The sequence below is a fragment of the Pelophylax lessonae genome, assembly GCF_965119305.1.
Source record: "Pelophylax lessonae genome assembly, chromosome: 4".
NCBI classification, from domain to species: domain Eukaryota; kingdom Metazoa; phylum Chordata; class Amphibia; order Anura; family Ranidae; genus Pelophylax; species Pelophylax lessonae.
Window position 1 is genome coordinate 43359031 of NC_138771.1, and position 18266 is coordinate 43377296.

At 44.7% G+C, this 18266-nt stretch overlaps 1 protein-coding gene across 5 annotated transcripts in view; it reads left to right on the forward strand.

The window, feature by feature from the left end:
• Positions 1 to 18266, forward strand: part of AKAP13 (A-kinase anchoring protein 13) — a 526300-nt gene that overhangs the window by 485052 nt on the left and 22982 nt on the right. For all 5 annotated transcript variants that reach the window (XM_082254313.1, XM_082254314.1, XM_082254315.1 and 2 more), the window contains 5 exons: positions 2683 to 2934; positions 8939 to 9015; positions 11532 to 11713; positions 11795 to 11877; positions 13161 to 13349. In XM_082254313.1, the coding sequence (XP_082110439.1) occupies positions 2683 to 2934; positions 8939 to 9015; positions 11532 to 11713; positions 11795 to 11877; positions 13161 to 13349 (783 nt within the window). The remainder of the gene's footprint in view (positions 1 to 2682; positions 2935 to 8938; positions 9016 to 11531; positions 11714 to 11794; positions 11878 to 13160; positions 13350 to 18266) is intronic.

Here is an 18266-nt window from a genome sequence, read left to right on the forward strand (position 1 = left end):
ACGGTTCGAATCTCGGCTGGCATTCAAACCTTTAATGGGCAGGCTGAATGTACCAAGTTGATCAATCAATCGATCAGATCGATCAGATTCGCTTCTGATTATCGCAAGTGGCTGCTGTAGCCACTAGTGAAAATCACGGTCTTCTCCCGTCAGTAACGGCTTCCCTTGCCTGCCCCGTCGGCAGAACACAATTTCTCGGCAGGAGGGATTCCCTTGTCAGCCCTGTCTGTGTTGATGGGTGAATCATGTGAATTTCTTTCCTGCAACCCATGGTTGCAGGAAAGAAATTTGCACGGTCTATGGACTGCCTAATTATAGAGTCTAAAATTTGGAGCATCACACTAAGATGTTAGAGCCCAAAAATTGATTTTATTCTACAAGTACAGTAAACCCCCCTCCATTGCGGGGGTTACGTTCCGGACCCAGCCGCGAAAAGTGAAAATCCACGAAATAGAAAAACCCTATTAAAATGCATTGTAGGCATGTTTTTTTTTACTGTCACTGTACGTGTAAAAGCATTTTAAGGTCTTTAAACACACTTTTAAAACAATAGAAACTCATTTAAACACATAAAAGATACTGGGAGACATAGCAAGAGCTATGGAAAACACAAAAAGATTTCATTTTTAATGATTTATATAGTAAAATAACATTACAAAAAAAAACGCAATGTACCGGGACCGCAAAAACTGAACCGCGATGGAGCGGGGGTTTACTGTATAGCTTGTGTTAAAGCAAGCGCTTTTCAGGGACCACATGTTGCACCCCTCATCAGGGGGTCTCAAAAGCCTTTGTTTAAACTCTGTATTATGAGCACTCATCAGCAAACAGCAGCGGGTTGAAACTTTTATCCAGGTATTTTTTTTTTTTTTTTTTACTGCCGAGCGCTTGTAATACAGAGTTTAAAGAGGTTGTAAACCTAATTTAAAAAAAAATAAAAACCTGAAAGACAAAGGAATATTGAGCTAGTATGCATTGCATACTAGCTCATTTTAAACTACCTTAGAACGAAGCCTCCGCAGTGCCACCTGCTCAGCGTTAACATGGCTGACACGTTCAGCCATCTTACTTCCAGGTTCACATCATCCGGTCATCTGATTGGCCAGAGCCAAGATGACGTCACTCCCACGCATGCGCACGGGAGAAACCGTTCACGGGCGCGGGCAGCCGTTCCTTCAGAGCGCATGTGCCGATGACGTCATCAGTTGCATTTAATGTAAATATCTTTTAAACGGTGCAAGTTTAGGATATATTTACAGTACCTATAGGTAAGCCTTATCATAAGCTTACCTATAGGTATAAACACTACCTGGGGGTTTACAACCACTTTAAGCAAACTTATTTGAGTCCATATCAGCAGATATCAGTAAATGTTAAGTCCTGATGAAGGGGACAAAATTTTGTCCCTGAAATGCGTTCGCTGTAAAACGAATTCTATATTTTGGAATAAAATCTTTTTGTAAACTTTAATATCTTCTGGTGCTCTGATTTTTTAGACTCCAATATTGCTTCCACAGTCCAAAGTTGTTGTTTTAAGTTCCTTGGTTCATGAGAGCAGCCTGCTTAGAACCTAGATGCCCCACTGAGACACCACTAGAACATTTTTACTAAATATATCAATCAATAGTACTGAACTATATCCAAGGCTAGCCGCTACCACTTTAAAGAGGAGCTCCAGTCTTCTATGTATAATTAAGAGTCATCAGCTGCAAAAACTGTAGCCTGCTGACTTTTAATAAACATTCACTCACCTGTCCCACGATTTAGTGCTGCCCTTACCCCTGTGTGTGTCTCTCCCCGACACCGGCTTCTTTACTATTACTTCTTGCAGCTTCACTGCCGGGTGCCCACTGCGCATTCGCAAACGGTGCTGCGCTGCGCACTGTAGTCTGGCAGTCTTCTGGCACCTATAAAAGGAATAAACAATCAGCGCAAACAGAAAAAAGTGCAAAATATTCCTAAAGATAAATCACTCTTATCCCAATATAGTAAAATTCGATATGAACTGCAGTGCAATATTTCTAATCTGAGAATAGTCCAAAAAGTCCCAGAGGATCAGTAAAGTGCATGAAAAGATGGTCACCCAAGTCCCTCCACCAGTGAGGTATACACCGCGCTCACTTTAGAGAGACACAATAAGCGCCTGATGCATCTTTTTTCAGGCGCTTATTGTCTCTCTCTAAGGTGAGCGTGGTGTATACCTCACTGGTGGAGGGACTTGGGTGACTATCTTTTCATGCACTTTACGGATCCTCTGAGACTTTTTGGACTATTCTCTGATTAGAAATATTGCGCTGCACTTCATATTGAGTCTTCTGGTACCTGACATGTCCCAGAAGACTGCGGAGGGGAGAACTTCTGCTACCGATCACCTAGGTGGTCAGGCAGAAGTGGGAGCGGGTACCTGTCAAAATGGGGGTACCCGCACCTCCCGAAAAGCTCAACTTCACAAACGGGAGCAGGGAGGAGGCCTTAAAACCCAACTTCTCCTTTTGGGTGGAGCTCCCCTTTAGGCATTTAGTTCTGAAGTAGCAGTGTCTCTTTAACTCCCTGAACCCTATAGTTTGGCACTTGTTTTGACTAACAGTAGCAGAGAAGACTTCTCCTCCACTCAATGAATTCTATGTTTTAATAACTGGAAGGGTCTCTATTGTTTCAATCACGTTTTTGATCTGTTTACAGAGAATGAAATTGAGCATGAGGAGGTGGAAAAAGCCGTGAGCTTGGTAAAGGATGTGATTACTGAGGTGAATAATAAAGTAAAAAATTATGAGAAGAAGAAGCGCCTCAACGAGATCTACAACAAGACTGATAGTAAATCGATACAACGCATGAAGAGTGGGCAAATGTTTGCAAAAGAGGACCTTAAACGAAGGAAATTGGTCCGTGATGGCACTCTGTTCCTGAGAGCCAATCCAGCCAATAGAATTAAAGGTTAGACTTTTGGGTTTTCTCTTCTAGATTCCTGGAAACCACTGCTCTACCACCCTCTGACAAGTGGTCCACCACAAATCACTTTTCAGAGAGTGGTAGAGATTTAGAGATTGCTGCCTCAATGTGAAAGAGCCCTATGTAACAAGGGGCAAGTAAAGAAAACTTGTACTGTGGGAAAGGCAGGAGCTGATGTTGGTGACCTCCTTCTGAAAATGCTAGTTAAATGGCTCAAGACTGGTTGTCCTTGATTTTCATACGCTTTAAGACCATATCCCTGAACAAGCATGCCTAAAAGTAATGTCAGAATGATAACATGTTCTGAATTAGTGACTCATAGTTGGGGTGATTTACTAACTGGAGATTGTAAAATCTGGTGCAGCTGTGAATAGTAGCCAATCATCTTTCAGCTTGTTCAGTTAAGCTTTGAGAATAAAACCTGGAAGCTGGTTTTCATGCAGAGCTGCACCAGATTTTCCATGCTCCAGTTTTAGTAAATCAACCCCACAAAGTACTGAATCAATTGGTCAAGCATGGCACTCTGAAAAAAATATATTTTTAAAGGTACAGTGCAAAAGTGGGGGACCTCCATGCTTCCAGAATACTACCTTCATTTAAAGCTGAACTGCTGGAAACTTGAAAAGTCTGCCTTGCATTGGGGCTGTACCTGCACTGCAAGGGTTAACTGATCATTTAGGTCTAGGGTGCAAAGAAAAGATCTACTCACCGGCTCCCTGTGCTGCTAGCCTGGTCCCCACATTGTTTTCTTCCCCATGCTTCACTTATCTAAGGTCCTGATGTCATTAAGACTGTTGCATGGTAAATAGCCTTGCACTGGACATGATGCCAAGGGTCAATTTACCACTAGAGCATAGGGGAGCACTATCTGCTGGGGGAACAGGGGATCAAATAAGTAGAAGTGCTTTTACACTCCCCTAGACTAAACAAGCAGTTAACCTTTGCAGTGGTATCACAGCCCCACTGCAAGGGAGAATTTTCAGTTTTTCCCGAAGTTGGGCTTCAAGAATGACCTCTCTGGATGGCCGCCCTAAAAAAGAAGGTGGGCTTCTTCTTTTTTTTTTTAAATCATACTTACCTCAGTCCAATGCTGTATCTGTCCCCCACTGGCTCTAAGACTGAGAACCAGGCAATCAAAGAACGCTGATCGCTCGGTTCTCAGAGCTCCATGAGCAGAGAGCTGGTGACTGTCAAGTCATGCTCACTGGAGCGCTGGGCTGTGGAGGCGGCGGGTGCAGTCGGCTCAGGCTCTCTGCGGCTCGCTTAGAGGCTAAGCTGGGTGCCGGTCCAGGCATATGGGCGGATCCCGACTTAATTGTCATGATCTTGCCTGAGCCTTGACTGGCTCTGTGACGTCAGCTGTCAGCTGAAAACAGGTCACAGGAGTGCAGAACGAACTGCACTTCTGTGATCTGCAGGAGAAGTACAGCCAAACAAGCGGTGACTGTACTTCTCCTTAAACCACTTAAGGACCGGAAGGTTTCACCCCCAGGCCATTTTATAGAACACTATACCCAATTAAAATTGATGTTCTTTTGTTTCCCCACAAACAGAGATTTCTTTTGGTGGTATTTGATCACCTCTGCGGTTTTTATTTTTTGAGCTATAAACAAAAAAGAAAAAAGCGACAATTCTGGAAAAAAAAAAAACAATCTTTTTTACTTTCTGCTATAAAACATTCCCAATAAAAGAATATTTAAAAATCTAATTTTTTCATCCATTTAGGCCAATATGCATTCTGCTACATATTTTTGGTAAAAAAAAATCCCAATAATTGTATATTGATTGGCTTACGCAAAAGTTATCGCGTCTAAAAACTATGGGAAAGATTTCTGTCATTTCTTTTTATGTATTTTTTTTTTTACTATTAATAGCCGCGATCAGCGATGTTTTTTTAGCGGAACTGCGACATTGCGGCAGACAGATCAGACACCTAACTGACACTTTTGAGGGGACCAGTGACATTACAGTAATCAGTGCTAAAAATATGCACTGTTACTGTACTAATGATCCTGGCAGGGAAGGGGCTAACACCAGGGGCCATTAAAGGGTTAAATGTGTGCCTAGGGGATGCTTTGTAACTGTGTGGGTGTTGTGCTCACTGGATGAATACAGAGACATGTGTTCCGAAATAGGAGGAACACAGGATCCCTGTGTACATCACTGACAGAACAGCGATCTGCCTTGTTTACATCGGCAGACCGTCGTTCTGTCTCCATAGGGAGTGATCGCAGGTGCCCAGCGGATATCGCGGGTGCCCAGCGGATATTGCGTTCACCGTACCCCACTGATTGGCTCCCCCTCCAGCCAATCAACACGCGTGCCCCCACTATCTGCTACACAAAGTGACGTACAGGTACGTCATTTCACGTAACGGAACCAACTTGCCGCAGTATAACTACGGCGGCTTGTCTGCAAGTGGTTAAATAACATGTCCTCGGTGGCAGCTCGTGTATGAGAGTTTACCTTTTAAATCAGTTGCAGCAGGATAAACATGGTAACCGTGTCCACTTTTGAATACATTACATGACTTTACAAAGGGATCTCAGTCTATTGCAGGAACACTGTATTTTATACAGTGATATCAATGTAAGTCAGTTGTGATTTAGTCATCCTCGCCCACAAGCTTATGTACTGCCAAGAACAACCAGTTCTCCCAGTCTCCACCCTTTTTGAGGAGCAATGTGTTTTTCCTTGATCCATCAACACCAACTTTACAAGGCTTGGTAACCTGGCTGTCTTTACTATGAAATATCTCCATTAGCATAGCCAGGAAGCTAAAGGGGAAAAAAAGGAGGGATAAAAAAGAACTTGTAATTTAAAGTTATATTTTTTACAGACTAGGAACCACATTGCCTGTGAGTAATCATCATTTCCAACTGAATCACTAAATTGCAGGCCATTGCTGTCCATCTCAGCTAGGTTTTCATTTTTACTGTAAGTGGGAACATATTCCTAATGTACAACCTGATACACCGCAGGCTGAGCTGATACTGTCCATAAAAACCAGCTGACTATGAGGCACAGATGAGGGACTAGCATGAGATTATTCTTAGCAGATGACTGTAGTGTAGAAACAGGCAGGACTATGGTCATGTGTTAAATTCTTACAGTAACAATGGGAATGGTACCAGCTGATTGGAAAAAAGCCAACATCGTACCAATATTTAAAAAAGGGCTGAGATATATCCCTGGGAACTACAGGTAGGTTAGGTTAACATCAATATTCTGTAAGATATTGGAGGGGGTGATAAGGGACTGTATACAAGACTTTAGTAATGAAAATGGTATCATTAGTAGGGATGATCGAACTTTTGTAAAGTTTGGTTTGACCAAAACACCCGTACTTCCCGAAAGTTCGGATTCCAGAACCCCCTTTGAAATCAATGGGACCCGAACTTTGGTAATCAAAAAACACCATTTTGAAGCCCTAAAACCCAATAAATGCCCCTAAAAAGTGCCTAGGGTTCTGGGTCATGCCCCAGGGACTATTAATCACACAAAAAAAAAGTTCTTAAAAATTGTCGTTTTTGATAGAGAGCTAATTATTGAAAAAATTATTGAAAAAAAAAAATGGGATTTCTTTGGATTTAGTGTCTGAGGTGTCTAAAAAGTGTACCTGTGAAGTTTCAGCTCTGTAGCATGTCCAGAACCAGAAAAAAAAGATCATTTTTCTTAGAATTTTTATTAGCGCAGGGATGGGGTTCCGCTACTTTCACACCTGGGCGTTTTTGTTTCAGGCATTTTTTGGGCGTCTTTGGAGGCAGGCATGACATATGAACTTCTGTATAGGGGTATATATACACACACACACACACACACACACACACACACATATATGTATATATACACATACACACATATAGGTGTGATAGGAGCGGAACCCCATCCCTGCAAATAATTTCATTAGCGCAGGGATGGGGTTCCGCTACTTTCACACCTATATGTGTGTATGTGTATATATACATATATGTGTGTGTGTGTATATATACCCCTATACAGAAGTTCAGATGTCATGCCTTTCTCCAAAGACGCCCAAAAAATGCCCAATAAACGCCTGAAACAAAAACGCCCAGGTGTGAAAGGAGTGGAGCCTGATCCCTTCTCTACTGCAATTCTGAGACAAATAATCTTTTTTCTATGGCGGTCACCCTGACATGGAAGAGTTTGGTCACCCTGGCATAGCAGTCAGTCAGTTCACCCTAAACTACACTACGGTCACCCTGACACTTAAGACTTTCCCTACAGAAACTAGATTATTAAATCTAACTATAGTGGAAAATAGTACCCTAACTACACTAGATATCCCTTTCCTCACACTAATAATTGCTAAATGACACTTTTGCAGCAGGAGTAACAGAACTGCTTCCACTCTCTTCCACAGCCACTATATTACAGTGCTAGAGATTTGGCGGGGCTATGTTATATACTGGGGGGCGTATTCACTACTGATTGGCCTCTGGACCCCCTAGTCACTCCAATCACATTCCTAGCATCCTCATGCCCCCTCAATTGGCTTTTACTGATGTTTCTGGTCCAATCATTGGCTTTTAAAGCCCAGTTCCTGTCCCATTGGATTTTGGGCCGTTCTGGTTGCCGAATTCCAAACTTTTTCCGCAAAAAGTTCGGAATTCGGCCGAATTTCGAACAGTCAATGTTCGGGTTGAACCGATGGTCGACCCAAACCGTTCGATCATCCCTAATCATTAGTAGTAATCAGCATGGATTCATGAAAAATCGCTCTTGCCAGACCAATCTATTAACCTTCTATGAAGAAGTGAGCTGCCATCTAGATAAAGGAAGGCCTGTGGATGTGGTGTATCTGGATTTTGCAAAGGCATTGATACAGTTCCCCACAAATGTTTACTGTACAAACTAAGGTACTTGGGTATGGACCATAGGGTGAGTACCTGGATTAAAGCTGGCTTCAGGGGCGAGTCCAAAGGATAGTGATAAATGGGAAGTACTCGGAATGGTCTGGTGTGCAATGTGGGATCCCCCCAAGGATCTGTCCTGGGACCAATTCTATTTATTCATAAACGACCTAGAGGATGGGATAAACAGCTCAATCTCCATATTTGCGGACGATACTAAATTAAGCAGGGCAAGAACTTCTACACAGAATGTGGAAACCTTACAAGAAGACTTGAACAAAATAATGGGGTGGGCATCTAATTGACAAATGAGGTTTAATGTTGAAAAATGTAAAGTAATGCATTTGGGTGCCAGAAATATGAATGCAAGTTACTCACTAGGGAGGAGAGCCTTTGGGGGAATCTAAGATGTGAAAAAGTCCTGGGGGTCTTGGTAGACAAGCTCAGCAATGGCATGCAATGTCAAGCTGCTGCAAGCAAACACAACAGAATACTGGCATGTATTAAAAAGGGGATTCACTCCAGAGGTAAAACGTTAATTCTCCCACTCTACAAAACTCTGGTCCGGCCGCATCTCTAGTATGCCGTCCAGTTCTGGGCACCGGTCCTCAGGAAGGATGTGCTGGAACTGGAGAGAGTCCAAAGAAGGGCAACAAAGCTAAGAGAAGGACTGGAGGATCTCAGCTATGAGGAAAGACTACAAGCATTGAACTTATTCCCTCTAGAGATGAGACACTTCTGAGGGGATATGATATCAATGTACAAATACTGTACTAGCGACCCTAGCATAGAGAACAAACTATTCATCGAAGGGAAATAAAAAAAGGACTCGCAGCCCTTCTCTAAAATTAGAAGAAAAGCGATTTAGCCATAAATTTCATAAAAAGGTTTAATATCGTCAGAGCGGTAAGGATGTGGAATTCTCTTCCACAAGCAGTGGTATCAGCAGGGAGCATCAATAGTTTCAAAATCTATTAGATGGGCACCTTAAAGACCACAATACAGGGATATACAATGTACTATTGACATAACTTTTACACACACTCATAGGTTGGACTGGTGTCTTTTTTTCAATCTCCCTAACTATGTAACAAAGTATTTTCTTTGATCTACAGAGGTGCTGGCTGTGCTGCTGACTGATGTGTTAGTTTTCCTCCAGGAAAAGGATCAGAAATATGTCTTTGCATCACTGGTGAGGCCCGTTTACATCCCTGTAATGTGCTTATGACAAATTATGACCTAGTTGGCTTATTTGTTTTTATCATGTATTATTTGCCAAAAGTTATGTTGTAGTCATGTTCATAGTTACATGGAAGCCATTTTTGGTGTTTTTTGAAGATTTAATAAAAAAATCAGCTGACCACAGCCTATGAAAAGGTATTCTTGATAAAATGAAATTACAAAATTACTTTTGTAGCTCTAGTACGTTATAACAATTTTTGGAGTTTTGCTTAAAGAGTAAACCAGATTTGTTTAATGGAGAACCTAAACAAGAAGTGGGATACATTTTTAATACAAGTAGGTCTTGAGCATGCTAAGCACTACAAATCTTTGCCCAATTTCCTGGCATGGGGAGAGCAGCTAATTTGCAGTCCTTTTTCTGGTACTCTTCAGGTTTTGAATGTTTGTGGCCACTCCTTCAGCTGCCACCCAGTCCCAGCTGTCATTTTTCATTACAAGTTAGCAAATTAAAGTAAAGCTTGTATAGGACTGTTTTGGGCTTATTTGCAGGACCTCCTGACCACCTTACTGATTGTGACAGCCTGATGTTAAACAGATGGGGCTTTAAACACGTATGGCTAAGTCCCCGTTCACACTAAGGCGACCTGTGAGGCGACCTGGTCGCCTCACAGGTCGCCTTCCATAGGGAAGCTGCGGACCCCTTCTAATAGGAGCAACATAAGTCGCTCCAACTTAGAAAAAGGGTCCGGAGCTTCTTTGGGGCGACCCGGAGGCGACCGCCATAGACTTCAATGTTATGAAGTCCGTGGCGACCGCTCCGAGGTCGCGGCGCGCTGCTCGCACCGCGACCTCGGAGGTCGCCCCCCCCCCAAGTCGGATCGCGGCAATGTGAACGGGGCCTAAATCTGCATGGCCTGGTGACAACAAATAGAATTTTGTGATGAAAACAAAACTTGCTTGATAAACTTTTACATGCCAATGAGGTTATTGTACGGCAGAACTTTATATATCCAAAGATGGATCCAAAGGAAAGTTGACTGCATGCTCATTACAGATTAAATATAAACAAATTACTTTTGAAAAATTAGCATCCATGAGGGCTCCTTGATACCCCTGTTGGTGGTAGTTTGTAGACTTCAGATATACTGTATGTCCTGTCAATGGGTTAGAAGAGAAACCGATCTGCCTGTATTATACCATGGCTAAAAAGCAGGCAGTAAAAACACTTGGAATAGCGACGGTGAAAATGAAAATTCTGTAACCATGTATGAGGGTGTGTGTGTCTGTAGAATATTTAATAAATATATATAGCACTCTCCTAGATAGGCTGCTAGGTTTGACTAGGCAAATTTAGTTCTGGGGGCTCTCCTGTAATCAGCAGAACAGTTTGTGATACATTTAGGCTTCTCTGGGCACTGCAGGCTGCAAGTTTGACCTCTTCCACTGTTTTTTGAAGATTTCCAGAACATAGTGGGTGGGAGAGTCAAATGAGCAGCCTCAATATTTATGTAACTCCAGCCAATCCCTGGGGAGGTGTGTTCAGATGGTAGTTAGGGAGTGGATAAATAGCCTGGAGCCTCAGAGAACAGAGTTATTTTCCCTGGAGGAGAGGCTCTCAGCCCTTCCTGGTCATCCTGCTGAGGATCCAGCCTGCTCATCTAGCTTTGCTCAGCTAGGGGGCCTATCTTTTTATAAGTCCTTTGGGAGCCAAAGATGGGTACCACTAGGGATCTTATCTGGAAACTGTACAGAGACTTCTGCTTGCTGGAGTCTGAAGGGGGAATATCCAGGTGCTGGGAACACTGAGTACACACCAGAGAGTGAAAGGGATCCTTGTGACTGTTAGTGATGTGAACCCCTGCCACACTCAGTTAATAAAGAAAAAGGAACGGCTGCACTCCAGATGAGGTCAAAATCCAGGTTTATTGACTGGACATCCCAATGTGACAATTGTGACAAGGTAGACGCGTTTCACACTCTACAATGTGTGCTTAATCATTACTAATTATCCGTAATGATTAAGCACACATTGTAGTGTGTGAAACGCGTCTACCTTGTCACAATTGTCACATTGGGATGTCCAGTCAATAAACCTGGATTTTGACCTCATCTGGAGTGCAGCCGTTCCTTTTTCTTTATTGATTATCCACGGAGGGGAGCCGGGGCGTGCACCGGTGTGTGTCATCAGGCTTTCATACCACCTTGAGCAGTGAGTCTCTTTCCTTGTTTACACTCAGTTAATGTTTGCCTGGTCTTGTACATTGTTAATGCTGTATCAGTGCTGTCCACTTCATGTCCCAATACTTGAAGGACTTTGTTGAGAAGCTGCTGCTAATGGGATAGTGTCTTCGTATTCATGTTTAAGGTTCTGGAATACCCCACAGCTCCCTATTCCTCATTCAAGTTGATGTGCAATAAAACACTTATAGTAACCCCTAGACTGTTTCTTGAGCTAGAAGTGCTACATATATACAGTAGATGTATGGATTTTACCTTTTTCCGCTAATTTTACTTATGTTGATTAAGGAACAAAAATCTACAGTGATTTCCTTGAAGAAGCTGATAGTAAGGAAAGTGGCACATGATGAAAAGGGACTGTTCCTTATCAGCATGGGAGGCAAGGACCCAGAAATGGTGGAGGTTCTCACCAATACCAAAGAAGAGCGTGACAGCTGGATTAACACTATCCAGGACACGATGACTACAATGTATGTATCAGTATTTATTGTCCCTGCTGCTAATTCCTTTTGTCGTAATATTCCTCTGATCTATCTTGTATAATATTCTAGGGACAAAGATGAGGATGAAGGTGTTCCATCTGAGTCAGAGGAAGAAAAGAAGAACTGGGATACCAAAGTCAGAGAACTGAGAGGTACAGAAAATTGGCATTCCACAATTTCTCATCATATTTTATACTGCAATTTAGCTAAAAAGAAAAACCTCAATTTACATTAAAGGAGAGCCCACAAGGGCATTTTGATAAGAATGGGTCAGCTCTATGCCTCCATTTACATACACTGAGCTTAAAGTGACGTCCTTATTCTCCAAAAATATTTCTTGCGTATCCTCTGGGTCCTGGCAGAGCCCACCTGCACATGCACAGTTAAATTTCCACCCACGCACAAAGGCAGGGGAAGGTTTTGGACTTCCCTATTAGCAGTCTTTGTGCGTGCAGAGATGTCTGGGTTCTCGGATGTGTGGCAGGGCTCTTTCGGGATCCTAGCCCTGCTGCATAACTGCTCAGGGGTCGGTATTCCAAATACTGAGATGTGATGGTTGTGGGATTGAAGGTGACCAGCCCTAAAGGGAAAAAGCACACTGCAGGGAGTGCGAAAAATGATCGAATAGCAGAAATTCTTTACCATTGCTACTCCTGTCTAGAAATTAGTGTCTTACAAAGATCTCAACAACAGAGCAATGCTGTAGTAGGTAAAACACAACCCATAGTGTAACAGCAAAAGACCTGAAGATTTCTCTTGATCTTGTCTATGAACTTTATCCAAAAACAAAATATTACTGCCATCTTAAGTTTGCAAAAGAGCACCTTGCTGTTCCATAGCCATAGTGTGAATGGATGAAACACAAGTTGAATACTTTAGCAAAAACACAAACCACGATGTTTAGAAGGAAACAAACCGGACAAAAATATGTTCATCCTAAAGGCACTTTTATTGGTTACTAGATAGGGGACTCCACATACATTTTCCCTAGCTTTGATCAATAAATAATCTCCATCTCCTTATACTACTATTCTGCTATAGGACAGCACAGTGCTCTGGACATAGTAGTGATGCTATGGCGTTTGTGCACATTCTCGTTTTATTCATCCACCCAAATGACATGGGTAAGTGAATCATCCCTGCTGGGCTATTGTAATTGATAGTCACTAGCTCCAGATGTCAGAATTCCAGTAGAAGACAGACCACCTAAGCTCTGGTGCTCTTTCTTGCACTGGACCATTCATTAAACCTTTAAAACTTTCACTTTGGAGTGCAGCTGCCTTTTCTTGTGCCTGCATTTGACCTCCTGACTTGCATTTAACCTTCCTAACGCAGGTTTTGCATACCCATAGACACATTTAAGAATACAAAACCCCTTGAAGCATACAAAAAACAATAGCACAGGTCCTCATTGTAATGCATATTTCATTTGCAGGGCAACTGTATCAAAAAGATGAACAAATATTAACCTTACTTGAAGAGAAAGAGAAGCTTTTTCAGGCATTGACACTTTGCAGTGGGCAAGAAGAGAACTCCCCATCGGTACTGGGCAGAACGCTCTTCAGAGCAAACACAGAAGAGGCTCCCCGAGGAGAGCCACTAATAAAAAGTGCAATCAAAGAAGGTAAGAATTTTTTACATAAATACTTTTGAAAAGCAACCTTTATGTGAAAGCGCTTATTCCCAACATTCACAACAGTGTATGCAATAGGCCCCATGTGTGCATAGAACTGTTTATGTTGAGGACATCCAAACTTTGTTTACTTCTGGTTGTACACAGTGTAGGGACAGCAGCTACCCCCTCACACCTGCTGCCCTCTGGATTTATTGAGCAGCAGTCCCACGGTGTGCTTGGCTGTTCTTCAAAACATGGTGCCAACCATCTGAATAAGAACCTATATGTATTTTGCGTATCATGCTAAGCAAAACCGCCCAGACTGCCTCTTTAATATGCTATATACATGAGCCCTTTGAGATATTAGTCATTTTATGTTTGCAACCTGTTGCTCTGTGTTGGCTGCCATGTTGGGCAAAGTGAGAGGTAAAGTTTAATAAACACTTGGTATTTTTATAAAGCAGTATCATTAGGCAGCAAATGAGCTGTGTGTTTTGATTGTTACATTCTCTGTCTACATCCAAAGGCCTTTTACATAAATCCCTTTAAAGAGGTACTAAATTCTATGTGTTTGTATTTTTACCTTAAAGTAGAACTATAGGCAAAACTTTTTTTCTCTTTCGTTAATTGACATACACAGCTCCTGATCTTCATGATCACTGGGTTATACTGCCCCCTCCTGGAGTAGGACACTAGGCATAAAAAGAAGGGGGAGTGCACCTCTGGCGACTGGTCGAACGGCTGTGCAAAGGGGTTGTACTTGTTTGGGGCTCCTACGTGGGCCTGTCCTTGAGGGCTAGGGATCCCTTCTGGGACCGCCATTTTGCAGTAGCCTGTGCATTTCTATGGACTGTGGCCATGTTTGTGTAGTCCAGCAGCCTTTTTGCGTTTGGTTTGCCATTGAAAATACTGGCGGCCATGACAGTGGAGCCCTGTGGGCGGTAATTTCGGTGGTGGGAGCCCCTCCTCATACCCTGTGCTGACTCCTGGATTGCCGCACGTGAAATTCAGAATATCCTGGTGGCTGCAGGTGCCTATTTTTGCTGGGTGGTGAGTCTGGTCGGGTTCTCTCCCAAGGATACCTTGGTGCTTTGTGCCTGGCGACCAGGTGGTGCTGCCAGCACGGTCAGGGTTGTCCCTTTGCAGTGTATTACACTTTTTTTGTGGTCCTCCCTGGTGACTCATGGAGTCTTTGGAGCACATCTCCCCACCTGATGCCCTCTCTGAGGCTGCGGGGCCCTCCGGGTCCCAACCATTCATCCATGCACTGACGGCGGTCCTGGAGTGCCTTGTGTCCTGGGTGGAGGCGGCTTTCTGGAGACGGGCTAGCAAAAAGCACCCCCCACCTTCCCCTGCCTCATCTGTCTCATCAGATCCTGAATCTGGTTCAGCCGCCGTGGACTGGGGTCACCCTGCTGGGTCTGTGACCCAGGCACCCGGAGTCCTCAGATAGTGAGGATGATTCCTCCACACCTGCAACAGCACATGAAAAGGGGCTAGTGGAAGCACTGATTGTATCTTTGCATGAGACCTTGAAGATGGTGGACGCAGCCGCGACGGAGGCCCAGATTCCCTTTGGCACTCATAAGCCATCTAGAGCGGCAAAGGTGTTTCCTTTCCCTGCCTATTTTGACAGAATTGTCGCTAAACAGTGGGGACAACCAAAGCGTCCCCTTGGGTCCCTAAGCGATTTGCTAGGTGTTACCCCTATGAGGAGTCCCATATTAAGAAGTGGACTGTTCCACTGGTGGTCGACCCTCTGAGTTCTAGATTGAACAAGGCAACTATGATTCCGGTTGAAGAGTTCCCGGCCTTTAAGGATCCGACTGACTGGAAGGCGGAGGCTGTAACCCGTAACATGTTCGCTCTGGCTTCACCATTACCCTGGTATCACAAACTCTGACTGAGTGAGCTAAACTTTTCCGCCGTGACCTATAGGAAGAATGGCTCCCCCCTGCATTTGCTGAGCTGGCGGACCAGTTGGTCCAGAGGCTGCAGTTTATCTGTGATGCCTTTTTGGATGCAGGTCCCCTAGTGGCTCGGCTCTCTGTTTCGGCAGTGGTCCTTTGGCGTGTCTTTTGGCTTAAATGCTGGTCTGCGGAACAGACTTATAAAAAGGCCTTGACTGATCTCTCCTTTCAAGGGGATCGCCTGTTTGGGGCTACCCTGGATGACCTCTTTAAAGGTCTCACAGGGGAAAGAGTACTTTTCTTCCGCAGGCTACTAAGGGCAAGGACCCTGATCGTAGACCTGGGCCCTCCTTCTCGGCTCATAAGAAGTTTTTTTTTTTTTGTCCCTCAGGATCGACTGACAAGGGCTTGAAGCCCTTCTAGAGGGCCTCCTCTGGAATATCCAAACAAACCTGGTCTGGCAAGCCGAGTGCGGGCTTCTCAAGATTCGCTGACAAGGCTCCTTTAGCATAAAGGTGCACCCTCACCCATATCGGGGGTGGAGGGATGTCTTCACTGGTTTCCTGACCCCTGGACTTCCCTGGTACAAGACAAGTGGGTCTACAAACTCATTTGGTCCGGCTAGAAGACCTGTTACTTCAAGGGGTAATTGTCCCAGTTCCAACTTCGGAACGTTTACAGGGTTTTTACTCAAGCCTGTTTACAGTTCCCAGGAAGGAAAGCAAGCTGCATCCAATCCTGGACCTCAAGGCGCTGAACTGCTTTGTGCGGGTGCAGAAGTTTGAGACTGTGGTGGCATCCCTGCATCATTATTTTCTTGCCTCTATCGAAATTAAGGATGTTTACCTTCATATTCCAATATGTGCTGGTCACCAGCACTTCCTCCACTTTGCCCTAGGAGAGGAGCATTATCAGTTTGTGGCGTTACCCTTTGGTCACGCCCCTGCTCCTCAGGTCTTCACAAAAGTGTTAGCCCCGGTGTAAGCATTCTTACGCCAACGGGGGATTGTGGTACTGGGCTAATTGGATGACCTCCTTCTGTGAGCAGTGTCTCCTACTGCTCTGGTGGAAAACCTGGAAATTATCATACGAACTCTGAGGGAGCTCGGCTGGATTCTGAATTTTCAGAAGTCTGCTCTGGTTCCGTCCAGAAAGCTTGACTATCTGGGTCTGACTCTGGACTCGGCCTTAGCCAGAGTGCTCCTTCTTCTGGACAAAGTCCAGAAATTGCAGGCTGCAATTCGTCTCCTGCTGTCCAGCAGATGGTCATCCCTCCAGACTTGCATTTGGGTTCTGGGCCTGATGGTGTCTACTTTTTTTGAGGTGGCTCCATTTGCACAGTTCCATACGAGGTCCCTGCAAAGGGAGATTCTGGCAAAATGGGACAAGACTCCGAAGTCTCTGGATGATCAGATCTGGCTGAGCAGGGGAATAGGGGAGTCCCTGATATGGTGGCTTCGCTCCCCGGCGCTTCGGCTGGGCAAATCCTTCCCTTTGTATTGGACAGTGGTCACTGCGGATGCCAGTCTGTCCGGCTGGGGAGGCATCCTCTGCACAAATTCTGATCAGGGGATCTGGACCCTGGAAGAGTCCAGACTACCGATCAATGTCTTGGAACTTCAAGCGATCAGACTGCGCCTGGACCATTGGACAGATCGTCTTCAGGGATATCCAGTGCGCATTCAATCGGACAATGCCACGGCTGTGGCTTATGTCAATCACCAGTGGGGCACAAAAAGTTTCCTGGTGGCTCTGGAGGTAGCCAGCATTCTAAGGTGGGCAGAACCATTCATTCCAGCCCTCTCCGCCGTACATATTTTCAAAAGTGGAAAACTGGCAGGCGATTACCTCAGTCGTCAAGCGTTGGACCAATGGGAGTTGTCCCTTCATCCTGAGGTGTTTCATCAGTTGCGTCTCCGGTGGGGCATCTCCTAGGGGGATCCGTTGGTGTCTCTGCTCAATAGAAAGGTGCAGAGGTTTGTGGCTCGGTCACGGGATCCTCTGGCGTACGCCGCAGATGTGCTAGTGGCCCCATGGGTCTGATTTACGCCTTCTCTCCTCTCAAACTTCTGCCAAGACTTCTACACAGGATCGAGGCAGAAGAGATTCAGGTCATCTTAGTGGCACCGTACTGGCCTCACTGGGCTTGGTACGCCGATTTAGTGCGGCTGGTCAACAACCTTTGGCCACACGCTCCCTGGTGCCTACCTTTCTTCAGTGGGTCCAACATTTGGTTTCTCCAGTGCAGTCTCCGTTGCTACCTTGGGACCTCAATTTGGTGCTTTCTGTCCTGCAGAAGCCTCCCTTTGAGAATCCTCGGGAGATTCCCTTGCTTTCGCGGTCTCAGAATGTGGCTTTTCTTGGTGGCTATTACCTTTGTGCACAGGGTGTCGGAACTGGCGGTGTTATCTTGTCGTTCACCTTACTTGGCGCTTCACAGAGATAAGGTGGTTCTTCGCCCCTGTCCGTCGTTCCTCCCAAAGGTTGTCTCTGATTTTCATTTGAATGAAGACATTGTGTTGCCTTCCATGTGTCCCAGGCCAAAATATCCAAAGGAAATTGTCTTGCATGCCTTGGATGTGGTCTGGGCAATTAGGGTGTACCTGGCAGCTACGGCGTCTTTTAGAAAGTCAGCTTCACTGTTTGTGCTCACGGATGAGCCTCGGAAAGGGTTGTCCTCTTCCTCTGTGACCATTTTTTTAGGTGGAGCAGACAGACGGTTATTCAGGCCTATTCCATCAGGGGTCTGGTTCCTCCTTTCCCTGTCAAGGCGCACTCTACTCGGGCACTTAGTGCCTCCTGGGCCTTCCATCGTCAGGCTTCAGTGACGCAGGTTTGTAAGGCGGCCACCTTGTCGTTGGTGCACACTTTCACAAAGTTCTATAAAATGGATGTGTTGGCATCTGCGGATGCTTCCTTTGGCCGCAAGGTTTTGCAGGCTGCTGTTTAGGGGACCTGATTCTCTTTGAGGGCCTAGTGTTTTTTTCAGGTAGGCTTCAGTTGTTTTTGGTTGAAC